Source organism: Mercenaria mercenaria, chromosome 8 (genome assembly GCF_021730395.1).
Source record: "Mercenaria mercenaria strain notata chromosome 8, MADL_Memer_1, whole genome shotgun sequence".
Lineage (NCBI taxonomy): Eukaryota > Metazoa > Mollusca > Bivalvia > Venerida > Veneridae > Mercenaria > Mercenaria mercenaria.
This window is the reverse complement of record NC_069368.1, coordinates 9,795,727-9,821,220: the sequence shown is the minus strand read 5'-3', so window position 1 is coordinate 9,821,220 and position 25,494 is coordinate 9,795,727. Positions and strand designations below refer to the sequence as shown.

Below are 25,494 nucleotides of genomic sequence, written 5' to 3'. Positions count from 1 at the left end.
CTTTAGCTGACAAAACTCCTCTTACACAGAGTGTTTTGGCTCTCCTACTGTGGTGATATTAGTGGTAAATCTTGGTATGTGAAAATTTGAAAGGATGAGCGTTACATTGATATAACTGAAAGTCTACTTAAAGTGGTATTTTGTACATGAGATATCAGGACGGGGCTTGAAAATGTCTTTGAGATAGCCAGAGTTTTGAGATAAGGGGGTTTTAGATATACACTTACACAGATGTTTTAAATATACAGTTACAGATGTTTGCATAAATACATACACTGCTTTACAAAAATAGTCTGTAAAAGAAATTAATTTGAATGTTCAGTTTTATTTCTTAGATTAATTGAAGAATTTGGTACGCAAGGACAAGAATTTATAGTTGAAGGTGGAGATATTCCCATCGCTATGAGCAAATGAGTTGTATGATGGACCTCAGCCATCTGTAGTACTATGCCTACGTTACAGGTTCTTACAGCTCCACTTGACGCCCTCTGTGATTTCCAACTACAGCATGGAGCCGTTCAACACCAGAGTAAAGAATTTAAAATTGCCAATGGATTGTGGCAGAAAGCGTTGCCGAAAAAGGTGATTCGTCGTATGGAGAAAGAAAAACACTTGATGAAAGAACAAGAGAAAACTAATGGAATAGAAGAGGAAGCCAGATGATGTTGGCTTAAAATTAGGCTGCAGTAAAACCTGTCTATAAAGACCATCTTTGGAAAGCCTTAAAGTGGCCTTTACTTGCATGTGTTCTTAATTAGAATTAAGAATGTAATCAGGTAGTCTCTTTTCACAGGAGATCTCTGTGCACCAATATTCTCTGTTCACAGGTAGTATCTGTTCACAGATGATCTATGTCCATAGATGGTCTCTGTGCACATGAAGTCTCTGTTCACAGATGGTATCTGTTCACATATGATCTATGCCCACAGATGGTCTTTATGCACATGAAGTCTCTGTACACAGATGGTATCTGTCAATAGATGATCTATGTCCACAGATGGTCTCTATTTACAGGTGTCTGTTCACATATGGTTTATGTTCACAGATTGTCTCTGTTTACAGGAGGTGTCTGTCCGCAGATGGTCTATGTTCAAAGGTGGTCTATGTTCACAGGTGGTCTGTTCTCTGTTCATATGTGGTTTTTGTCTAGGTTTTGCTATTTTTATCGAATCTTGTTATTTATTCATGAAAAATGGTGTTTATGAAGATTTTTTATTCCTTGTGAAACGCTTGAATCCTTTTATTTATTCGTTATTTTGCATTTTCTATTTTCCAGTTTTCTTTTTCATGGGAAATTTTTTATTATTTTTCATTAACCGGAATAATAGGAGGATTGTGAAAGCTATTCTGCTCAGCATCTGCTCAATTATGATTTTGTTTTAACCAAACTGAAGAAACCTGATACAAATGTTCACCTCATCAAAACAATGTGCAGAGCCATGTTTCGGATGGGTCACTTCAAGGTCAAGGTCACACTTAGGGGTCAAAGGTCATATGACTTTGTTTTGTGTGTGTATTGCTGTAGGGATAATACACGTGTTTTTAGCTCTCCTGTCACTTAGTGACAGAGTGAGCTTTTGTGATCACCCGTCCTCCGTCTGTCATCCGCCCACAATTTCTTGTGAACAAGATAGAGACCACATTTTGCAAGCAATTTTGATCAAACTTGTACAAAACTTGTACTGGCATGATATCTCAGTTCATTTCGAAAACTGGCCAGATCCCATAATGGGTTCTAGAGTTATTGCCCCTTAAAGGCCCAGAATTTGCTATTTTTGTGTGTCTACAATTTCTTGTCTGCACGATAGTGGTTTCATTTATGATTTTATTTTAACCAAACTTGCACACAACTTGTATCACCATAAGATCTTGGTTCCTTTCTTGAACTGGCCAGGTCCCATTATGGGTTCAAGAGTTATGGCCCCTGAAAGGGTCAAAATTAGCTATTTTGACCTTGTCTGCACAATAGCAGCTTTATTTATGATTTGATTTTTACCAAACTGGCACACAACTTGTATCACCATTAGATCTTGGTTCCTTTTTGAACTGGCCAGATTCCATTATGGGTTCCAGAGTTATGGCCCCTGAAAGGGCCAAAATTAGCTATTTTGACCTTGTCTGCACAATAGCAGCTTCATTTATGTTTTTTTTAACCAAACTTGCACACAACTTGTATTACCATAAGACAGGGTTTCACAAATCTGCAAATTTACTGATAGCCCATTGGGCTACCAAAATTTTAATCTGGTAGCCCGAACATTTAAGTTTAATTGGCAATGGCCATTTCGGTTTATTTACTATGTGCTTCTAAACTACAGTGGATGGAATGATTAAATTATTAGAGGTTTCATAATTTTAGCCATACCCACATTGTTATAAATTTTGTTCTCTTAAATAGCAATTATCATTACTCCTTTTTCTCATTTTAAAAGATAAAACTACATGTTTTTAAACTGAGAAATATTATCAGGAGTACTCCTGATAGTTATTGCAACATGGCAATAAAAAAAGGAATGCAAATCAATTTTTATAAACTTGCAAATTCTTTAGAACTTACTAACTTAGAGCTGTATGAATTGTAATTTATCTCAAAATTATTTAAAGTTGATCCTGTTTGATTCTAAACATCTGTCTGGTTTAATAAACGGACTAGAACCGCGTATATAACGTCTCTCAGTTTCTTGGCACTGTGTATTCACTTATCCTAATTTATGTTTGTCCAAAATTCTGTATACTTTCTGATATTTTGCAAAATCATGGTCAAATATTTTGCATGTTAGGCAAGTATTTAAATTGAAAAGCATAAACAATCAGTGTAAGCACTAAACTGCCTCAAAGTCAAATATCTATTCTTTCTGATCGCTCGATAAATATTGAGGTCAGCGAAATCTAAAGTACACTTGGCAGGTGGCGCTAAAATGACGTAATTTTAAGACTGGTTTGCATATTGTTTTAAACAATACCCATCAGCGATTTTGATGTTATTGGATCAGTCTAAAATCACTCCTGCACATGTTTTTGTAAACATTTGCCTGCGGATACGATTGAACGGTTATTGTTTGCCGATTGTGACAGTAGGTGGTAAGATAATTAAAGCCTCGGGCATGTATCTCTTGATAAACAAGGGGATTATAGACAACTATCAAAATTATATTTGAAGACTAAATAATTGATTTCCGGGCTACTCGATACGGAATTTCAAGGAAGCCCGGCGGGCACGCTCTGAAAAAATTTAGCAGCCCGACTGAATTTTCTGGTAGCCCCCGGGCTCCGAACATGGGATTTCTGAAACCCTACCATAAGATCTTGATTCCGTTCTTGAACTGGCCAGATCCCATGATGGGTTCCAGAGTTACGGCGCCTGAAAGGATCAGAATTAGCTATTTTGACCTTGTCTGCACAATAGCAGCTTCATTTATGATTTGAATTTAATCAAACTAGCACAAAACTTGTGTCATCATAAGATCTTGGTTCCTTTCTTGAACTGGCCAGATCCCATAATGGGTTCCAGAGTTATGGCCCCTGAAAGGGCCAAAATTAGCTATTTTGACCTTGTCTGCACAATAGCAGCTTCATTTATGATTGATATTACCCAAACTTGCACACAACTTGTATCACCACAAGATCTTGGTTCCTTTCTTGAACTGGCCAGATTCCATTATGGGTTCCAGAGTTATGGCCCCTGAAAGGGCCAGAATTAGCTATTTTGACCTTGTCTGCACAATAGCAGCTTTATTTATGTTTTTATTTTAACCAAACTTGCACACAACTTGTATTACTATAAGATCTTGGGTTCCAGAATTATGGCCCCTTAAAGGTCCAAAATTGGCAATTTTGGCTTTTGCAGCCATATAGAGACTTCGTTTATGGTTTTATTTAATACAAACTTTCAGACTATCTTCAACAACAATAAATCTTGGATTCCATGACAAATCAGATCCAATCGTAGGTTCCAGAGTTATTTTATATCTGATTACCTCCCCTGTTTGTAATCAAAATGGATTTATATCAGTAAGAACTTATAGGACTTATTTGAAATTTCATTATTGTCATTAGTTGGACTGAGCCAATCAGGGTAGATAACTATGGACTGATTTTATGTCAGATTACCTCCCTTTATTTCAAATTAAAATGGGTATATCTCCGTAACTAATGAAGATACTGATCTGAAATTTCATTTATTTCAACAGATTTATTTGGCAGATCCTTCTTTTGTTCACTTACAATATTTTATTTTTTTTAATTACTTCCCTTTTACGTTACTATAAATAGCTTATTTTTAGTAACTTTTTTATTATTTGCCGTAGGGAAAAACTGAGACCACTTTTCTGTGGTACAACATGGATGGTATCTCCTATTTTTAGGTGTAGTTTGACATATCTGTACCTTGTAAGAATTTTTTTTCTTTTTGGTTAAATTTCTTCACTTTGTTGTTTCTGTCCTTTGGACTTAAATATTTTTTTCTGAGGACCTTTTTGTCCTCGAGTGCAATGATAACAGGTGAGCGATATAGGGCCATCATGGCCCTCTTGTTTACGAAATTATGCCCCTTTTTTGACTTAGAAATTTTTGGTTAAGGTTTTGTATGTAAGCTGATATCTCAGTATCCACTAATGGGAATGGATTGAAACTTCACTCACTTGTTCACTGTCATATTCTGCTGATAAGCACTGTGCAGGTTCCTTAACCCTGTTTTCCATTTTTACAAAATTATGCCCCTTTTTCGACTTTTGTATTCATTCAATTGACAAGGCTGTTGAATAGTCGAGCGTTGCTGTCCTCCGACAGCTCTTGTTTTATCTCCCATTATTACAAACATGAAATTACCAAAAAATGTTCATATAACTTCAACATTTGGTAAACAGGAGGTAAATTTCAAGAATAATAACTTTACATTCGAGTTATTTTGAGTACAGATACATTAGGAGTACGGATTAGTACGGACGTAATGTCAAACTTTCAAGCTGTTTATATAAGTTCTTCCAGAAATTAGATAAAAACATATCGACTGATACTTACCAAAATCATAAATATGATTCCTATAAACAAAACAATCGTACAAGTTACTCGCGATTCTTAAATATTCACGGATATCTACAAAAACTGAAACAACGCAGAGTTCTAAAAGGGGAGTAAACAAGGGAAGAAACGAGTACGAACATTGTTGGGGGCAGCGCCTTTGGCGTTGGTAAGTGATACAGCAAAACATTCTATGGTTTAGATTGCATCTTTTATGCTACAAAAAGAGGTTTTTATGAAAGAAACAAGACGCATATACCAGATGTCAGTCTGCGCAGAAATACATATATGTCTTTGGGAATGCATTTCAAAAATGAAAATCAGGTATTAACAGCATGTGAATTGCCTTGCTTGCACACAGTTTCTCTCCCGTTAATACATGGGCGGATCCAGTGAAAAAAGTAGTTTTTATGCAAAAATCTGCATTTGCGTTGCATTGCAGTGCTCCTGTTTTTATTTGGCAGATCCTTCTTTTGTTCACTTACAATAAAAAATTTTTATAATTACTTCCCTTTTATGTTACTATAAATAGCTTCTTGTCCTTAAGTGCAGTGATAACAGGTGAGCAATATAGGGCCATTATGGCCCTCTTGTCTTATATTTATTTAATCATTTAACATTTTTGTGATTAGGCTTTTAAAAGTCACGTATCTGACAGCTCCTCTTTACTTCTTACGCATTTTCTGAAAGATTTGTTTAAGGTTTCGATGGCCAGATCCCAATAAGAAATATGTGTTTTATGAAATCATGTAATTATCTCCCTTCAAGAAAAGTCAAACAGGTTTCTTTTAATTTTAGTCTGACTTTCCTACATCACCTATTCCAGTTGATAGTTAATTGTATATTCCAACAAGCTGAACCATTTATCAAGCTTAAAAACTGTTTTATAGCTTCATAATGGAGTTATGTTCAAATCTGTGAAAAGGGAGGTGATAATACTTCTTAAAACATTGTATTTCTATTGAATTATTGCTATGTAAGTAACATTTCATGCAAATCTTTCAAACTGTCATTTTAATTTTTTCATTCTATGTGTAAAAATAGAAATTATGCTAGAAAGCTCAATCTTAGGCAATCAGAGTAGAAAAAAATCCATTTTTAAAAGTACTGACAACATAATTATTATGTGGATATTTTATATTCTCAGTTAGTGTGGATATGTGTAAATATATTACCTGACCAAATTTCAACTGAGCTCCTTAAGAAAGGAACTTTTAAAGGGGCCATAATTCTGGCCATCTCAAACCCTATTATATCTGATATTTGTCTGAAATACACTTATAATCGGTTATTTATTAGCTCACTTAAGGACAGAGTGCTCAAGGTGAGCTATTTGGATCACTCCGTGTCCATCATGCAAAATGTGTTTTCTGTTGTTAGCACTCTAGAGGTATCAGTATTGACCCAATCTCCATGAAACATGGTCAGAATCTTACCCTCATTGGAATCTCTGTTTAGTTTGAAACTTGGTTTTCTGAGGTTTTGAATTCTAATTAAAGTTCAAAACTAGATAACATGATTCAAAAACAAAATGATCAGGTAAAATCTTAGAAAAACCTTGTTAGCGGTCTAGAGGCCACATTTTCTTTTGTCTTCTTGATTTTTGTTGGAATGTTCTTATTGAATCAAAACTGGGCTGCCTAAGATCAAAACAAAGGCCATTAGGTTAAATCACAGACAAACCATGTTTTCGCACTAGGGACCTCATTTTTCTCTACGATTTACATAAAATTTGTCAGATATTGTTTCTATGATATATCTAGATAAGTTTGAAACTGGATTTAAATTTATAACTTACTATAAAAAAAACTAGGCTACTAGAACAAATCTTAAAGAGGGTTTCTTAACACTCTAGAGGTCACTTAATTATATAATTTTCTGTTTGATGTCATAAAAATTTGTCACAATGTTTTCTTGTTTAAAATCTAAGATAAATATATGTAATTGTCACTTGAGTAAAAGCCTAGGTCACTTGGTCAGATCGTTGGTTAGTAATCTATCTGAGTTACATAATTATAAGTTATGGTCAGAATGTTTGTCTCTGTTTGTCTCTATGTATCCTAAGTCAAAATTAGTTACTATAGGATTTCTAGGGTAAAATGACCGGGTGAGTGATACAGGGCCCTCATGGCCCTCTTAATTTTCAGCAAAGATCTCATGCTAGATTTCTGTGTGGTTTGAGTATGTTTATATCCTATGCAACAGATTGTGATAAATGATTGGTCTTTCTACATGAGTGTGATAATATTTGTCACATTTCCTTATGGTTTTATAAATTGTATTATCTCTGTCACAAAATGAAATATAAACATTGCAGATGTTGAAATCTCTTGTTCGGTCATTTATACCCATCCCTTTACAGAAATTCTATTATATATAAAAGATTCAAAGTACTAATTTGGTATCTCCATACAAAGAAATCGGATATGATGCTTTGCTATTGTCAGCCGGTCTATACACCATTTTACTTGGAAAATACAAAAAAATTACAAAAAGTACACATTCAAATCATGATCATCTTCGATCAGTAGATGGTCCCTTTTATCTACAGCTTTTTGCAAGGCCGTCGCGGGCGGTTCGGCCGCGGGCGGTCCGGCCATGGCCGGACCACTTTTTTGGCCGAGCATGACCAGTTGTTTTTCGCATAAAATTTCAGCTTTTGCTTAGATTAAGTGCCGAAATATTGCCTTGCTAATTATCCGCAACAAGCGGTATCTGTCATAATTGCCCGCGGGGTGTGAAAACTTCGGCACACTTCGTGTCAAAAGTATCGACCCTGCTTGATTGGATTAATCATAATTAAACGCTTATCTGATATACCTTTAATCCGGTATGATCTAAAGGGCATTTTTTTATAATCTATAATAATTGTTTTGATGAAAAAAAAAATAGTCGTATGTTTAAAAAAATTAGAAAAGATGTGTTTTTCGTGGTATAATAAAACAAAACTAACCGAAAGCTAATTTCTTCTAATTATTTTGAATAATCTTAAATGATTGCTTTAAATCAAATAAAATGCTTACGTACATCTCAACTATATAAAATAATATAAACTTCGTTTCTATCTTCTCTAAATTCTGAAACCGTATGCTTAACTCGTTGCTTAACGTATTGCTGCAAAATGGACATACCTGAAATTCCAAAACAACCTAAGACATTTAGATTTCCGAAACGCACCTTTGGTCGGAAAAATCAGGTGAACAGAAGTTTTCAGCCTTTGTGGTTCACTAATAGATCGTGGTTGAATTACGATGAAACTAATGACCTTGCTTATTGTCATGTGTGTATGTTTGCTCACATAGACGGCAAGTTGTCAAGTTGTCAAGTTCGAATCTTGATAAAGCCTTCATTATTAATGCCACCGCCTGATGAGACTCACAGAGGGGTCAACATTCATTGGGCAAATGTCGGATAGTTATCCTTGAAAACTGTTATAAAATTGACAGAAAATCTTAATGGAAAATGCTTTCAAGATGCAAGGAAAATGTACTTACGGGCATCCCATATCTTAAAATTTTCTCGGGGGAGACCCCCCAAACCCCCCTTACGAGAGGGGGAAACCCCCTCTCCTGCTCTCCCCACTCTCCTGCCGTCGGCACTCGCGGGACGCCTTCGATGTCCCATAGCCGGACCACTTTTTCGAACCCGGCGACGGCCCTGTTTTGGCCAAAAAAGTAACATTGTGCGAGAAAAAGAAAAATCAGAATTACTGGAGAACACTTTGACATGCAACTGTCAAAAGATCATTGCATGTTGAATGCACATGAGCGTTTGGTAGTTCAATGGTCAATGCCTCGCGGACCTTTAGACCTATAGCAATTGGAGCACGTTTAAGCCTAAAACGCCACTGGTTGATAACTTGAAAAAAGTAGATAGTTTCAATGGTTTTGGTGGTTGATAGACCTCTGATCAATGTCACATTGACATCGAAACTGGTTTGTACACTGGAGAATATAAAAACAAAGCCGATAACTATCTGGTGTTGAAACTTTGTTGTCTTTCCACAGAAACGCAATGGATATCCGGTCACATGAGTATCAGTCCTGGGCATAAGGTAGTAACTTATTGTATCACTCTTGTATACATACGTTTAATTAATGTAATTTGTTGGTGAATATTTTTTGTGCCTTTATGCCTTCAATATAATAATGTTCAGAGAAGCACACCACTCTTATTGCGTTACACGAGCGACAGTGTAGTTGCGATCTAAACCGATTTAACCGCTTCGGACTCGTGATTCCAAACATATTTAAAATGCACGTATCAAAGTCGATACAAATAAAACTAGACAGAAAATATATCATTCGAGAGCATATGACAATTCAGTATTTATTTTGCCGCGTTTTTTTTTCACAGAGATGCCCCGTTTTAAACACCACATTGGACATTAGTTTGTATTGGCGTTAGTGGTCAAAATTGGAGGCATGCACCACTGAAAGGTGCAAGAAAAAGCCAGTATGTCGGTTGTACAATTATTTTCACTCTATCATTGTTTCATGACAGAGAAGACGGAGATTTTCCATTTCTACAATCGAATCACAAAATATATTAGTGTCACTTCCAGTCTCAGACTGATTCCAGAGGTACAAGTTTCGTACCGTTAAGGACTGGCTGAGAAAATACAAAGCATGTTCAACATAACCATGTAATCATCTTCAATTTGTCTCAAGCGACCACCGTGTCATATGTTTCTTAGTACAAATGAAAAACTTACCTCACATTTTTTCAACTCGTGTAAGTGTACCTTTATGTTCTCTCCACAGAATGAAAAAAAAAACAAAAAAAACAACAAATAACAGTATAAATTTTGCAATGTAATGATAGTTTATCAACTAACCGAAACATTTTATCTTTGATGAGTCATGTTCAAGTATTATTCCTGCAGTGAAATATCTTGTGCACTATAAAAACAGTATTTTTTTTTCTTTTTTATTTCCTGTGCAATATGTTCGTTTCCATAAATTGGGCCGTTTTCCAACATGTGTTTTTTATCACACAAGAACCGTAGATTTCTCAATGCGTCTTCATTTTGGTTGAATCGCGGTCCGGTTTGGAGTAGTGTGCGTTTGTATAATAGGCTGCAGCAGCTCCTCGTTATGAGATGGTCTGACGTCTTACATATTATCAAGTTATCGCGGGTATTTAAGCTACCGGCTCTGTATCCAGGAATTTCAGAGTCCCTATGTCACTTAATTGACAGGTTTTAACGCTTCCATATTTATGATGGGCGAGCGTCTATTTTGTTGAACCTATGCACGACAGAACCGCGCTAGTCAGCCGTACAATGTGCATATTTGCGCTGGTGGTGATGGTCAAAAATAATGTCAACTCTTCCGGTCGAATGAAAGCCCCCTATTTTGAAGTGGGTGAGGTAGGCGCGGGGGTTGTTAACGTCACACCCACACAGCTTAAGGTTATATGGCGACTTCCCGGCTTTTTCCGGTGGATGAAGACCCCATATGCATTTTTTTTATCAAGGGCGGGTACCTAGGTAGAACCACCGACCTACCGTAAACCATATGGAAGGCTTATATTCATGAAGAATTCTACACCCTCAAAGCCCACCCACCGCTTAGCTCAATATGGAGAGTGCAGATCTACGGATTGCAGGGTCTAAGTTCGATCCTCGGATGAAGCGTATGTTCTCCGTGACTATTTGATAAAAGACATTGTGTCTGAAATCATTCGTCCTCCACCTCTGATTCATAAGGGAAAGGAAGTTAGCAGTTGTTAGGTTAGTGGACATAGGATAACGACCGAAAATCATAGTTATGTTCGAGAAACCTAGCTAATCGAACGTAAACCTAGGTTCATGTTCGTAAAGTATGGTTCATGGTCGTAAACCCAAGTTCACGTTCGTAAACTATGGCTCAATTGGCAAGCCAATTACCAATAATTACGTTCTTGGTCGAAAAACAAACAGATATAGAAATTAAGTTCAATAGTTGGCTTGATGGCGCAGTAGGTTGAGTGGATAGGCATGTAATCAGTGTGTAGAGATAGTTTTAATGGTTCGAACCTGGCATCAGTTTTTATACGCCCGAAGGTACGTATTATGTTATGACGCTGGTGTCCGTCTGTCCGTTAGCAATTTCGTGTCCGCTCTGTAACTCATGAACCCCTTGAAGGATTTCAAGGAAACTTGGCACAAATGTTCACCACACCGAGACGATGTGCACAGCGCATGTTTTTGATGTCTCGCTTCAAGGTCAAGGTCACACTTAGGAGTCAAAGGTCATATCGGGTTGTTTCGTGTCCGCTCTGTAACTCTTGAACCCCTTGAAGGATTTCAAAGAAACTTGACACAAATGTTCACCACACCAAGACGACGTGCAGACGACTCGCTTCAAGGTCAAGGTCACACTTAAGGTCAAAAGTCATATCAGTTTGTTTCGTGTCCGCTCTGTAACTCTTGAACTGCTAGAAGGATTTCAAAGAAACTTGGCAGAAATGTTCACCACACTGAGACAACATGCATAGCGCATGTTCCGGATGACTCGCTTCAAGGTCAAGGTCACACTTAAGGGTCAAAGGTCATATATGACTGCTTTGTGTATATTGATCTGCATTGCAGTGCTCTTGTTTTTATTTGGCAGATCTCTTTTTTGTACTTACACTAATATTTTTGAATTACTTCCCTTTTATGTTGCTATAAATAACTTATATTGAAACTTTTTTATTATTGGCCGTAGGGAAAAACCGAGACCACTTTTCTGTGGTACAACATGGATGGTACATCCAAGTTTTAGGTGTATTTTTACATACCTGTACCTGATAAAGATTTTTTGTAGACTTTGAATATTTTTTTTGTGGACTTAGATTTGTTTTTTGAAGTTTTCCTTTTGTTGTTCCAGTCCTTTGGGCTACAACAGTCAAGTTTTTAAAATTTTGCTCCCATCCTATGATGTAAGCCTTCGGGCGTATATTGCCCCGCTTGGCGGCGCTCTTGTGTTTTTTTTTTTTTTTTTTTTTTTTTCATTTTGCATTTAATTTACATACTTTGTGTAGGTTTGTTTGTCTATGGTTTCTAATTCATTCATAATAGCTTCAAATACATTAGATCATATTTAAGACGAAGCGCATTTAAACATAACTATGTGTTAACAGTGACATTATATTTAAAGACTATGTGTACAGTTAGTTCACTTGAACAAGTTAGTACTAGCTAGATTAACCAACTCGTATTTTTTTATTCCGTGAATCGTATTGAAAAAGAAAATTAAATACAGTTTTAAAACTATGTTTTAACGGGCCTGGGAATCGAACTTCCAAAGAAAAAGTAAAATGCGAATACCATTAACAGACGGACGGAAGTACAAACAAATAAATTAGTAGGTAGGTACCATCCAATCTATTCATCCGTCCGTCCGTCTATCCATCTATTTATCGTTTCGATTGGCTAATAAGTCGTGGTCACTAAGTTGTGGCCACAATTTAATAAGTTGTGGCCTCAAGTTACTAAATTGTGGCCACAATTTACTAAGTTGAGGCCACGATTTACTAAGTTGTGGCCACGATTTAGTAAGTTGTGGCCACAATTTACTAAGTTGTGGCCACAAGTTACTAAATTGTGGCCGCGATTTACTCAGTTGTGGCCACAATTTACTAAGTTGAGGCCACGATTTACTAAGTTGTGGCCACAATTTAGTAACTTGTGGCCACAATTTACTAAGTTGTGGCCACAATTTAAATACAGTGTTGCGGTTGTCACCTCTGTGCCACCGTAGTAATTACTATTTGCATTCTGACTTAAATTTATATTGTTTTGTTTGTTTGCGATGATTTCAAATTTAAGCGCCTTATTATAGTGCGATACTTATAGATACTTTAAAATAATTGTTTAATATTTTCAAATATGAATGTGGGTCTATTATAACTTTAACACTAACTAAGACAACAAGAATGGAACAAACTTGTTAAAATAATACGACGCAAAAAAACAAAGATAAAAATAAACTTTGAAATTCCCAAAAGCAGCTATTTATAGAAATTCCCAAAAGGAGCTATTTATAGATGATAGGCTCATTAGCCTATTAATAGATTATGTAAAAATACTGTAAATATTAACGCGTCCTTCATATTAAAAAAATATTTATTATGTTTAAATGTTTGGAAATAAATACAATTACTATATATACACGACACTGTAAAATGTAGCCTACTGTTGCGGAGGTACATATAGCTTTACAAAACTAGTTTGTTAAGTGAATTTTGGATCTAAAGCAAACACAAACGAAAATAGATCCATATACACAGAGCTATATATACACCCTATTTATCACTTGAAAACGATCGGTTTTACCTAGATATTAAAATAGCTTTTATTGCCTTGTATGATATTTCTCCTTTTATAAATAGGACTACGGTCTTAGTGTGTAGTTCTTTTGCACGTTTAAACATGGTTTAACTAAATCGATCGTACATGTAGTAGTAGTAGTAGTAGTAGTAGTAATAGCATATTTAATGGTTTCCCGTGATAAATAGTTCGTGACTTGTTTCCGAAAATATGTAATAGCTTCTACTTATAGAAAAGGAAGAGTTTAATATATGAGGATTATTACTAGTTAACGCTTAATTGGCAGATAATTTAGTTTATTATGGATCTTAATTTGAACGATGAGTAATTCGTAGTGTAACTATGTCAGCTGCATGCAAAATCCAGCCAAAACCTTGGTGTGATATTTGCGGAAAGACATTCAAAAATGCCTACAATTTAAAAGTACATAAACGTGTTCATACTGGAGAGCGACCCTACCAATGCCAGCAATGCGAACGTGCATTTATGTACAGGGCCAGTTACAGAGTTCACGTGGCTACACATAAACAGGATGTGGTTGATGATGAAAGCGTCAGCCAAGGCAAGCTTGACCGGAAGTCTGGAAGTCAAATCTCAAGCAACATTTTGATGCATGGGAACAACCGACACAAGAACACGCCCGTTAGCAAAGGATCAGGCGTATCGTGCCATATCTGCCACAGGTATGTTTGGACAATATTTAAATTAATGCACAAGTCCCCAATTTCACGAAAAAAAAGAAAGAAAAGAAAAAAAAAACGTAAGTACTTACTTAGTTGAGTCTGTTATTTTCAAATCATGCTTAAGTTATTATTATTTCATGTTTACTTTTTGTCTACAACAATGTATTTATAGCTATATGGTTAGTAGTATTTGTCCGCAGTACTTCAGTCTCGCAAATTTATGTGATATTTATATGTAAGCACAATATAACGAACTTAAGTATTTACTTAAGCTTTTTCTTATTTCTTTACTTCGTTTTCTCTAAACTTCCGAATTGTTGTGTTTTGATCGATAAAGTAGTTACATATAATTCTATATAGCTGATAAAGATGAAAAAAAAGACAACCTTGAAGACGCATATAAAGGGCAGAAACACGTATTATAAACAACTGATTTAGCCTAGCAATTACTCAAGACTTTTTTCGTGAAATTGGGACCAGAAGCATCTCTTTATGAAACAGAACTTGTCATCTTTCTTTTTCCGTATGATTTGCCTTTAATGTTTGAGTGTTTTATAATTGAAAGCATATCTGCAAAGTTTTCAATACCAAATTATTTATGGTAACGGTATATTATCATATGCCAAGTCGAATGCCAAATTCTTATTACCAAAATGATTAGTGTTAATTGTTGTATGGCCATGTAAAACACAAAAAGATGTTTCATGCCTAATTACAAACTATAGTACTGCGAGAAAGGACGCATGTACGTTTTAAAGGACATCTGGTTCATAGCCATGAAGTTTTCTAAAAACTTTCTATCACACTTTCTAAATATTTTCCTGATTGCAGAGCGAAAATGTGCGTTACTGGTAGAAAATTCTACTGCTTCAGATAATTCCAATAATAATGTCCACAAACATTGCAGGTTACTACCAATTTCTACATAAAGATAAATGACAATAAGTCAAAATCATTAATCAACGTTATTAAATAAGCAATAAAGCATTGAGTATTTTGCTTTTGTTACTAGCAAGGCTCTACGACTGTTCAAAACGAAAGATATGCAGGAATTGTTGTGGAGATTCTGATAACCGGTATTATTTGCAAAATTTTCTTGTATTTTCAGGACATTTCTGCAGCAGCAATCACTCAAATGTCACATGCGTATCCACACATTTCAAAAAACATGGGCAAATAGTCGTAAAAACACCGCCGATATTACCTGCAACGACACATTTCATCTGAAAAACTTGCATGCACCAACCATGTCAAATAGAACAATCGCTAGAGTAAACTATATTAAATATCCAAAACTCAAGACAGCCTTAACTGCTCGAGGTTCCGCTAATGTTGAACACCTTGCTACAGAAAAAGATGTTGTTGGTGAAAGAAATGAAACAAAGCGAGCAGCGACAAAACCAAGAAAAAATGTCAGGGGTGCAGTGAAGTACATGATGAAACCGGTCGAGTCAGAAAGACATCAAACGAAATTAAAAACTCACACCAGTCTTAACCGAAACACTGCTTACAACTGCCTTCAAATAGGAAGTACTTCGAGATATTCGGATATGTGTGGCCAAAAAGGCCATTCTCAGTCAAAGTACACGTGTGCGGCATGTGAACTCTATTTCGAAACATCACTTGACTACAGAAATCATATTAAATCACACGACTGCAAACAAGATGGGAGACGGATATATGAATGCAAGCACAAATTTTACCATTTGAAATCGTTTCAAGTAAGTGTATAAAGTAATTTCACGTGTTCAATATAGTTTTAACATTTTCAACAACTTATGAATATAACTTAAAGCTTCGCAATGTGTTCACGTTTTTTTTCTTAACAGTTAATTTTAGTACTAAACATGACTTTAATTTCTTTCAGAAACATCAACAGTTAGATAACAAGTGTTACCCGTGCAAAACATGCAACCGATGTTTTAGTACAAGGGAGGACCAAATGAATCATTCACAAATTCACGTGCAAAATCGACAATACACATGTCCGTACTGTGATTTGAGTTTTAACGTTGACAGCAATTGTCATAGACACATAAAGCAGGTGCACAATGGTTCAGTACACAATTTGCCAGACAACACAACGCCGAAGTACACTTTGCGTAAATCACCTGCTGAAGCAGTTTCATGTCCATATACATGCACCCAGTGCAACGATTCTTTCTCCGAAGAGTATTTGCTCCAGAAGCACATGATGAAAGTTCACTGGAAAGAAGACAACAAGGTGAACAAATTGAAACAAATGGCTTGTAGACAGACAAAAGAATATAATTATATAGACCTGACAGGAAGTGATGCAAACGAAAGCACAGAAATGGCTGTTAAAGGAAATGATAAACCTTTCGAAGGTGCTGTACATGCTGAAAGGGAACGGGAAAATATTCATTTCAGCAGGAAAGACATCGTTGCAGAAACCATCCCGATTCAACCACATTTGGACACAGTTCCTAAATCTAAACGTGTGAATCAAGTCAGTAGAAACCGTAAGAATAAGAAGAAAGAACTAAATGAGGCAATATTACGAGAATATTATGTTTTTACTGACATTCTGAAGTCATGTTATGTTGATCCTGACACTAATAGAGGGATATATGTGTGTGAAGTTTGCTCGACTACTTACACAAAAAAACACAGCCTTGTAATACATATAAAAAACAGGGCGTATGACCATCGTTTCTACCTAAGAAAAAGAGATGATACAGAACAACAGCAATTGGATTTAGTTCAGTCAACAAGATCGATTTTGCGTTTTGAATGTGATGTATGTGGTAAAATATTCCAAACAATATCTAATATGTTTTCACATAGACAGAAACATACGACAAAACAGTTCAAAGATGCTGGTGTTCGTGAAGATGTTTATAAATCTCGGGATGGCAAAACAATCGTAACAGATTTCGAAATGAGACCTGAACAAGAAGTGTCAAGCAGCACAACCAAAGAACAGGGTGACAACCAATCGAATGAAATGGGGGACGATGATGTTACAATATCTACGGAGAGTGCAGACAATGAAGACTTCGATATTTCAGATGGGGAACCTCTCTACACGGCAACGCCATACATTGCTGAGAAGAATAACAATGTCGAGTTAGTACAAGATATAAATACCTCATATGAAGCTGAAAATACACAAGCTGTTGACGACGAAATACCAAATGTACGTAGATCTATCAAAGGAGAATGTACTGTACATTTTTATGAACAAAATACAGAACAGACAATAACAGCAACGGCGACAGATATAGCTAAACTAGTGGAGACGGCCTATGGAAACAACAGGGCAGAACAAAGTCATGCTGACGAAGAACTATATACGCCTGGCATAACTGAACAAAGTAGTTCGATAGACGGAATCAAGAGTCAATGTCAAACTCATACAAGTGTAAATATAAATACAACTGATATAACTCATCAACTTGAAACGACAGGAAGAGTTAATAGTCAATGTCAAAAATATACAGTTGAAAATACAACTACTACTTTTGTAACTGGACAAACGAAGACTTTTGAAGGAATCAAGAAACAGAGTCAAACCCACACAAATGTCTATATAAATACAACTGGTACAACCGAACATATGGAGACAACAGAAGAAATTAACAGTCAAAATCAAATACATGCAGACGAAAATCTAAACACTTTATCTAACAAAGAATTAACCAATTCAAGCACACAGACAAATACAATCGCATTTCAAAATATGAATGTACAAGACCAAGTTTGTCAAGCAGAATTAATGACCAATCCTGAACAATGTACAAACACTGTTACTACATTGACTGGTTTCAGATCGCCCTTTTCAACCGAGAGAGGTGATAGAGTATGCACAGAATGCAGACTAGCCATCCCGGATGGGCAGACAAGTCTGCGATGTAGCCTATGTGATCAGGTATTTTGTGTAAACTGTTCAGGTCTACCGAGAGATGTATACGCTACGTTATATAGTAACGGAAACGAATGTTTAGCAGGTATATGTTGGACATGTAATGTCTGCAAAGGTCTGGTTCCAAAGTTTACAGGGCTTCTTCAACAGCTGGGAGATTTTGATCAGATCATTAACAACCGCTTAACAGACATAGAGCAAAGGCTGCCTACAATGAGACCGAATATGAAACACTGAGTTATGTTACTTGAGTAGAATGCATTTATAAGAAAAATATGTGTGTATAACTAATCCATGACGTGTAATGTGGCTTTGAAGCTGACTACATTTTGATTTATTTGACAAATGAATTGATAATAATTTTTCATATGTTGATGTCCTTTCTAACTTAGAATGAAAATGGAAGTTTTGCCGAAATATCATATTTAACGATAAAGTGTAAAAAATATATATATGCATAGACAAACTTAATTGTTATTTAAATATCTTTTGTGCTAAACTATTCATACTTCTTGTATATGTTAATACAACAGAAGTTATATCGTGACCTGTTTAGTAAAATGGCCTTTTAGATAAAGTATAATTTTGTTGGCTTGTAACATATATATAGCGAAACAGTATTTTGAAAAGTGAAAACAATAATTGTATGGTTAACCAAATGCAGTTCTACTACATAGGATTTATATTAGATGGTGTATTACATGGGAAAAGTTGTATTAGTGACATGATATTATTGTTGCAGAATAAAATATTTTTTCAAAATACTGGATAGTCACTGGTTTTTACGGTGGTATGTTTAGGACATGCATTATTTTAAATTATCTCGTGTGTTATGTTATCTCAAGAGCACGACATCTTATCTCGAGCGCACGACATCTTATTTCGTGCGCTCGACATTATTCTCACCTCGTGCGCTTGTCGTCATATGTCGTGCTATGTTGTCGTGCTGTCGAGATGAAATATGCGTACGAGAAAATTTAATTTAAATAAACTGCTTGTCTTAAATATACCAACGTAGAAACTATAATGCTGTAATAAAGTAATGCAAAAGTAGGCAAATAATGTGTTTAATGACAACCTACATTGCAAAAACATATATACAATTATATACATATATATATACAAGTGGTTCCTAGCCAAAAGACCCTTGACTAAACCAAAAATACACGGTAATGTCATATTTCAAGTTAAGTATTTTCAGATTTTAAATGTGAAAGAATTTTCTTTTTGAATATTTTTTTTTATTTGCCTTTGATATTTTGTCACTAATCCACTAAGGTTTTATCTTTGAACGGCCCATATATATTTAGAGCCAGTTTTCATAATTATATACCTTTTAGAAATTTTAAATAAAAATCAATAAGTGAGCCGCGCCATGGGAAAACCAACATAGTGGGTTTGCGACCAGCATGGATCTAGAAGATCCTGCGCATCCGCGCAGTCTGGTCAGGATCCATGCTGTTCGCTAACAGTTTCTCCAAATCCAATAGGTTTTGAAAGCGAACAGCATAGATCCTGACCAGACTGCGTGGATGTTGGTTTTCTCATGGCGCGGCTCAGTGAGTTTGCAGGCAAGACAAGCATATATTTGAAGCAAAAAAGACAAGAAAATACAGTCTATTCGATCAGTTAACAGTTTTATTCTTTTGACATTTAAAGATTTAAAAACGAAGATATTTTTACAACTGAGCGGCAATGTATCTATAGACGGTATCCTTTTATGGCATCCCAGATAAACATCAAAAAGTAATAGAACACATGTCGACGGTGTCGATCGAAATTCCCGAAAAATAAAAAGGTGGTTTTCAGGAGAGGCAAAAAACTTATTTTTATTGTTTCACGCCTTTTCCAAATCAAACATAAAATACCGAATAATGAATTTTTTTTTCAGATCAATTCCTGAAAAAAGTAAACAACACATAACATCCATACTCACAATGCTGATTGGTATTTGGATGTGCTACATGCTTGACTATTGAAAAGACACTTGTAACTTACGAACATGTTGGAATTCACTTTTCGGCTTTCTTTCCAATCGGCGAATTTATTCGGCATTTTCTGTCCATCTCATTATTCGGTATTTTATTTTTTTCATGTTTCACTCCTTTCCCATGGGCTAATTGAGCCCAGATTTGGAGAGAATGTGCGCGGGAAAGTGCTAAAAATTATTCGGCAATGAAGGAAATAGGCATTTTCGTTATTCGGGATTTTCGATCGACACCCGTCACCGTCGATATACATGTACCAGCAGCAACTTACCTGTTAACTGGTCAAAAATGATCTTTGTGTTTATTAACAATTTGTCGTGGTGAAAGCGGACGCACCTACATGTATGATGTAAGACTGACAGCATCAAACAGAACTAATGTACCGAATTTACATGATATTATCGTTGTAAAATTGCATTTCTTGATCTTTTAAAGATTACATTGTGTTATTAAGTATTCATTCTCAAGTTACTAGTATATCAAACATACGCCCGACTGTATCATTTGAGGCATGCTTTCGGGACACGTAGAATATTCGTTCCCATTCATCCTACACCAAAGTCATCGATCTGCTCTTGCAGTCAGTATGGGTCATTTCGTTTGATCAAGAACAACATTCTCGCCGGTTTATTTATAAATATTTATAAACGAACGCTTTGGCGTACGCCGGCCACTTGAGTTGTAAATAAAAAAGAAATTCCAATTTGTTATGATTTTCTGTTGTGGCATGGTCCAAAAAGGTAATCGTTGCGGAATATTTCTTACATTCACTGGTATTAACCCCAAATTACCGAATGTTTACCCGATTTTATATCGCGAACGAACAGGATTTGCCGCCTTGTCTATCTCGCAAGGCCGGTGTAACATTAAATTTTGACCCCGTTGAAAATTGACCCCATGGGTCATTTTTCAACGTTGAGAATTGACCCTGCCAACATTTCAACATTAAATTTTGATAAAAAAATTCGTTGAGACCTGATCAGTCGTTAAATTTTGATCAGAAATGGGGTCATTTTTTAACGGTTAGCTAAACTTAAATAAAACGTCGGAGATCATCTGTTTGTAGTAGAGAAACACACTGGAAAGAACCAGAAGTTTTCGCAGGCTTGCTGGGTAGCTTTTTTTAAAATATTTTCACAAGGCCGAGCCCGGGCTCAAACTGACAATTTTGCCGAGGTAGGCGATTTTCGACAGGTGGGTGGGTGTAGTCACATCGAGACTTCCACACAGGGAGCACCTTTTCCTATCATAACAAGATATTTATAAGTGATATTTCTGTAACATACAGAGATTAATTCTTTAACGTTGAAAATGTTTGTCTTTATGCGTCCTAATGCCAGGTTCGAAATAGTTTATCTCATGATTAGGATGTTTAACTTTACAAATATGTATAATCTACGGTTTTAATTCTTTTATAGAATGTACAGATATGGTCTTTAGATATAGTCTCTTATAATTCTGTTCAGAATGACCACATGCATTTATAGTTATCTATTTCACACTTTATTTGTCACGAAAAAAATGTTTTATCAGACGAATTTCTTCCGCCTTGCAAACAAAGTAAACAGAGGGTCATCTCATTCACACGACAATTACTTAAATAAAGTATTCACAGTCCTCATAAAAACCCTACATATGTGATACTAAGTTGCAAGAATCAGTCACTGATGCCTAGTCACTGTCTTAACAAATAACATAAAATCGAAAACAAATATATGTGTAATAAGGGTATTAAATTTTTCTCGTTTATGGTAGAATGCGCCACCCAACATTTTTAACGGACTGTTTTAAAATTTTAACAGATATTTCCAAGGGTGTTTTTATTCTTAATATCTCTGCTGTATATCTTCAGAAAAAGTGTATCTATTTATGTCCCTGATATTTTCCAACAAGACCACTAACGTCATCTGTTCAAGACTGCGCAAAATGACATGCCTGACTTCGAATCACTTGCCATACACCGATGTAGGTTCGAGCCTCACTCAGAGCGTTGAATTATTAATGTTAGCAAGCTTTTACATCTTTATCCTAGATCTAGACTGCATGTGGGACCTTACTTCAAAGCCCGGGTGTCAGTTTTTAGAATAAGTCTGCGTATTGGTGGTGGTATAATTGATTTGTTTTTGTAATGTTATAAGTGTGACTTTCCGATCAAATTTGTCTAAAGCTCCAAATTTTGAACACGTTATTAAAATGTTAGATAGATGTTACAAAAATGTCTTATATAACGCTTCGTTCGATAAATGCAATGTAGCTATATGTAATTTAACAGAAATTAATTTTGTTTGACAACAGTGTTTACTCTATGTTTTTAAAATGTTGCCGTTTTTTAGTACTAAAGATGTTTTCTGTTCTGTGTTTGATTTCTTCTGAAAGTCTGAATTTTATGCCCGTAGTATTTCACATTTATTAACGATGAAAACGAAATAGCTAATTACTATCGCGCTGTATGAAATATTACAGGTAATTTTATAACAAAAATCGGTTGTTTCTATATATTTTTGCTTAACATTCTGCTATTATCATATCAAAATTGCTATAGAATTCGAGCTATGTTTATTTTCTAGCGGTGTTCAGGTTTGTAATATCAAATGATGAATGCACTACGTGCGGTTTTTTCCTCTTCTTTTTTTGTGCGTGCGTGCGTGCGTGCGTGTGTGTGTGTGTGTGTGTGCGCGTAACGGCTAAATTTCGCGGTGTTTTGATTACCTATTTTGTTTTACTTTATTTACCTTCTTCCTGACGTCGTCTGGTTTTGTAGTGTACATCATCGCTACTGGATTTTCTTATGGTGGCCTCTTTCATATACCTGTTGTTCTGAACAGTGCGCTGTATGCCACCATAGGTCCCTAACACATATATAAAAGCTGGCCTAACTTTAAATGTTTATTTTGTAATATTCTTGGTTGGGTCCTTTATAAGGTTATTTTTGAGGCCATTTCTATTAGTTTTATCTAGATTAAAGTTTAAACTGTTCAAATTTGTTAAAATTGAATAAAGTTTGATAAAATTTGTAACATTTGATAAAATCAGAGCGGCCTTTACCGAAAAACGAAAACTCAGATTTCTGACTTATTTATGTAAAAATATCTTTAAAATTCTATGCCAAAATTATAGTTATAATGATTTCGGAAAAAACAGTGACTATCTCTGCCGAAATTTAAGATGGGTGTAAGGATGTGTCTACAAATTTTCAAAATCATTGTCTAAAATTGGCCTATATAATTATATGGCTTTTAATTGGTACATATTTATAAGGTTTCTTCAATTACCATAAATTGTAAAATTTTGATCGAAAATATCAACAATAAGAGCCCCGGGGGTGGGGGGGGGGGGGGGGGGAGCTTTGCCCGCCTGTCCCTCTCCACCAGGGATCTGCCCTAGACGCTTACGTCTCCATACCCTTCGTCTATTTGGTGAAGCGTTCCTTCGCGCCTGGATAGGGTCCATTATCATGAAGGTGTCTGGTGATGTGTCATTTTTAATGTGATTGAAGAATTTTAACATATATCTGTAAAATCAAGTGCGTCTGGAGTGCGGATCCCATGACCCATCCCCTCTCAGCTTGGGGTTCCGTGTCAGCTAGACATTTATGGAGTATGTTCTCATAAAGGTCGAATTCTTGTCTGCTTCTCACAAGAGCGGGCACCTGGGTAGAACCACGGACGACCATCCGTAAGCCCGCTAGAAGAATTCAACGTCCCGAATCAGACTCGAACCAACATCGATAAGGAGCAAGTGATCTGAAGACAGCGGTCTTAACCACTCGGCCACCGAGGTCCCTCTGATTAATATAACATGATTGTAACAGAGCCCAATTGGATATGACATTCTTTTTTCAATACATGTAGATTTGCATTCATAAGTCTATCATGTAATGGCGGTGTAACGTTGAAATGACCCTGGAGGTCAAATTTCCATGTTGTAAAATGACCCCTATGTAAATTACCGACGAGGTCTAAATAGAACTTACAACACTTTTACATGACCTAAAGCAAAACACCAACTGATCCAACTTATACGAATGCCTAATATATTATGGGTGGATCATGTTAAACCATTCTGTGAATTGAGATAGTATTGCGCACATTCCGAAACTTTATGCGGAAATCATACAGCCAAACTGTCAACATCATGATCAACAATTATGTTATCGGTAATATTATCCCCCTTATCCGGTTACCATTAACTACACCTTTTTCTACTGAGATTGCCCACGTCACAAAACGGCTCAAGTCATAAATTGTCCTACTTTCCGCTGAAAGCATGGAATTAAAGGTGCCTGATCGGATAATTTCTTCAAAATCTGAAAAATTCTGAGAAGGGTTTTTATGTTTCGTTTGACCTAACTAAAGAAACGTTTTCCAAATATTTTGCCAAATTGCTCACCAAAAACTGATATAGTGTCTTACCTTACACTAGGCAATTTCTCTTGTTAAATACGAAAACAAATACTTTCATTTTGTCTGACACAGAAGTGATACAATTATAAGTAATAAACAACCAGGTCAGTACTGTCACTCGAACCAACGGCCCCAAATCGATGAGAGCTTTTGAATTTAACATTGAAAATGACCAGACTGTAGATGATTAGTTTGTTAATAAGCTTTGTTTGTTTGTTTTGGGTTTAACGCCGTTTTTCAACAGTATTTCAGTCATGTAACGGCGGGCAGTTAACCTAACCAGTGTTCCTGGATTCTGTACCAGTACAAACCTGTTCTCCGCAAGTAACTGCCAACTTCCCCACATGAATTATCAGAGGTGGAGGACGAATGATTTCAGACACAATGTCTTTTATCAAATCGTCACGGAGAACATACGCCCCGCCCGAGGATCGAACTCGCGACCCCGTGATCCGTAGACCAACGCTCTCCCTACTGAGCTAAGCGGGCGGGCTTCGTTAATAAGCATCCAAAGATGTGTAACTGGGTTAAAACTTCTGTTTCTGACCAGTATCTGCAGAGTCAGGGTTACTGCCGATGAATAATTATGTATTATTAGCTCGTGGCACGCTCGAATGTATAGCTAAACGTTCATCACTTCAAAGTTCCGAGAAAAAATACAGAAATATTAATTTTTCATCTGTATGGTAATAGGCATATTGCTTAAGATTATTATGTTCAGTTTTCAACGTTGAAATATGACCTGACTATAGTTGATCACTTTTCAACGCGGGTCAAATTTTCACGCCTGGGTGGGTCATTAAATAACGGGAACGGTCAATTTTCAACGTTGAAAATTGATCAGTAATCCGTTGAAAAATGACCCATGGGGTCAATTTTCAACGGGGTCAAAATTTAATGTTACACCGGCGTACTTCGGCGTATGTCGGAAAAACCCGGGCAGTGCCAATTAACACAAAGCTGGTTGCCCGCGGCGAAACGGCGTGCGCCGCATAAGTGAAACGAATTTATCCAGAAGTAGATGAGAACATCTGGCAGCCAGCTTGTTTGCTGAAGAACGTCTTATGAAGGATCATTTCTGGGGTCTGAAGCAGCCAACAACGGTAAGGAGTCAAAATATTTAAGACCTTAAAAAATCGGCCACAGAGGCCCTCTTGTTTTAGTAAAAATATATGGCTTGTTTCTTAACGTTTGGCACTATTAAACCATTTTCTCTTAT

General features: G+C 36.1%; 2 protein-coding genes across 2 annotated transcripts in view; both read left to right on the top strand.

Moving 5' to 3' along the window:
* LOC123565513 (tRNA-uridine aminocarboxypropyltransferase 2-like) overlaps positions 1 to 7,345 on the top strand; it is a 31,263-nt gene extending 23,918 nt beyond the window's left edge. The window contains exon 6 of the mRNA XM_053549351.1: positions 463 to 7,345. Coding sequence (XP_053405326.1) covers positions 463 to 663 — 201 coding nt within the window. The 3' untranslated portion in view covers positions 664 to 7,345. The remainder of the gene's footprint in view (positions 1 to 462) is intronic.
* A 6,051-nt stretch (positions 7,346 to 13,396) lies between these two features.
* Positions 13,397 to 22,228, top strand: LOC123523077 (zinc finger protein 62-like). The gene is made up of 3 exons (XM_045300694.2): positions 13,397 to 13,998; positions 15,107 to 15,719; positions 15,866 to 22,228. Exons 1-3 carry the CDS (start codon positions 13,658 to 13,660, stop codon positions 18,119 to 18,121), a joined length of 3,210 nt encoding a protein of 1,069 aa, XP_045156629.2. The 5' UTR covers positions 13,397 to 13,657; the 3' UTR covers positions 18,122 to 22,228.
* The last annotated feature ends 3,266 nt before the right edge of the window (positions 22,229 to 25,494 follow it).

What these genes read in the sequence shown, in the direction of transcription:
- LOC123523077 (XM_045300694.2), top strand. Translation starts at nt 13,658, where the DNA reads ATGTCAGCTGCATGCAAAATCCAGCCAAAACCTTGGTGTGATATTTGC. An exon ending in TCGTGCCATATCTGCCACAG is followed by an intron (nt 13,999 to 15,106) that starts GTATGTTTGGAC and finishes TTGTATTTTCAG; the next exon opens with GACATTTCTGCAGCAGCAAT. An exon ending in ACCATTTGAAATCGTTTCAA is followed by an intron (nt 15,720 to 15,865) that starts GTAAGTGTATAA and finishes AATTTCTTTCAG; the next exon opens with AAACATCAACAGTTAGATAA.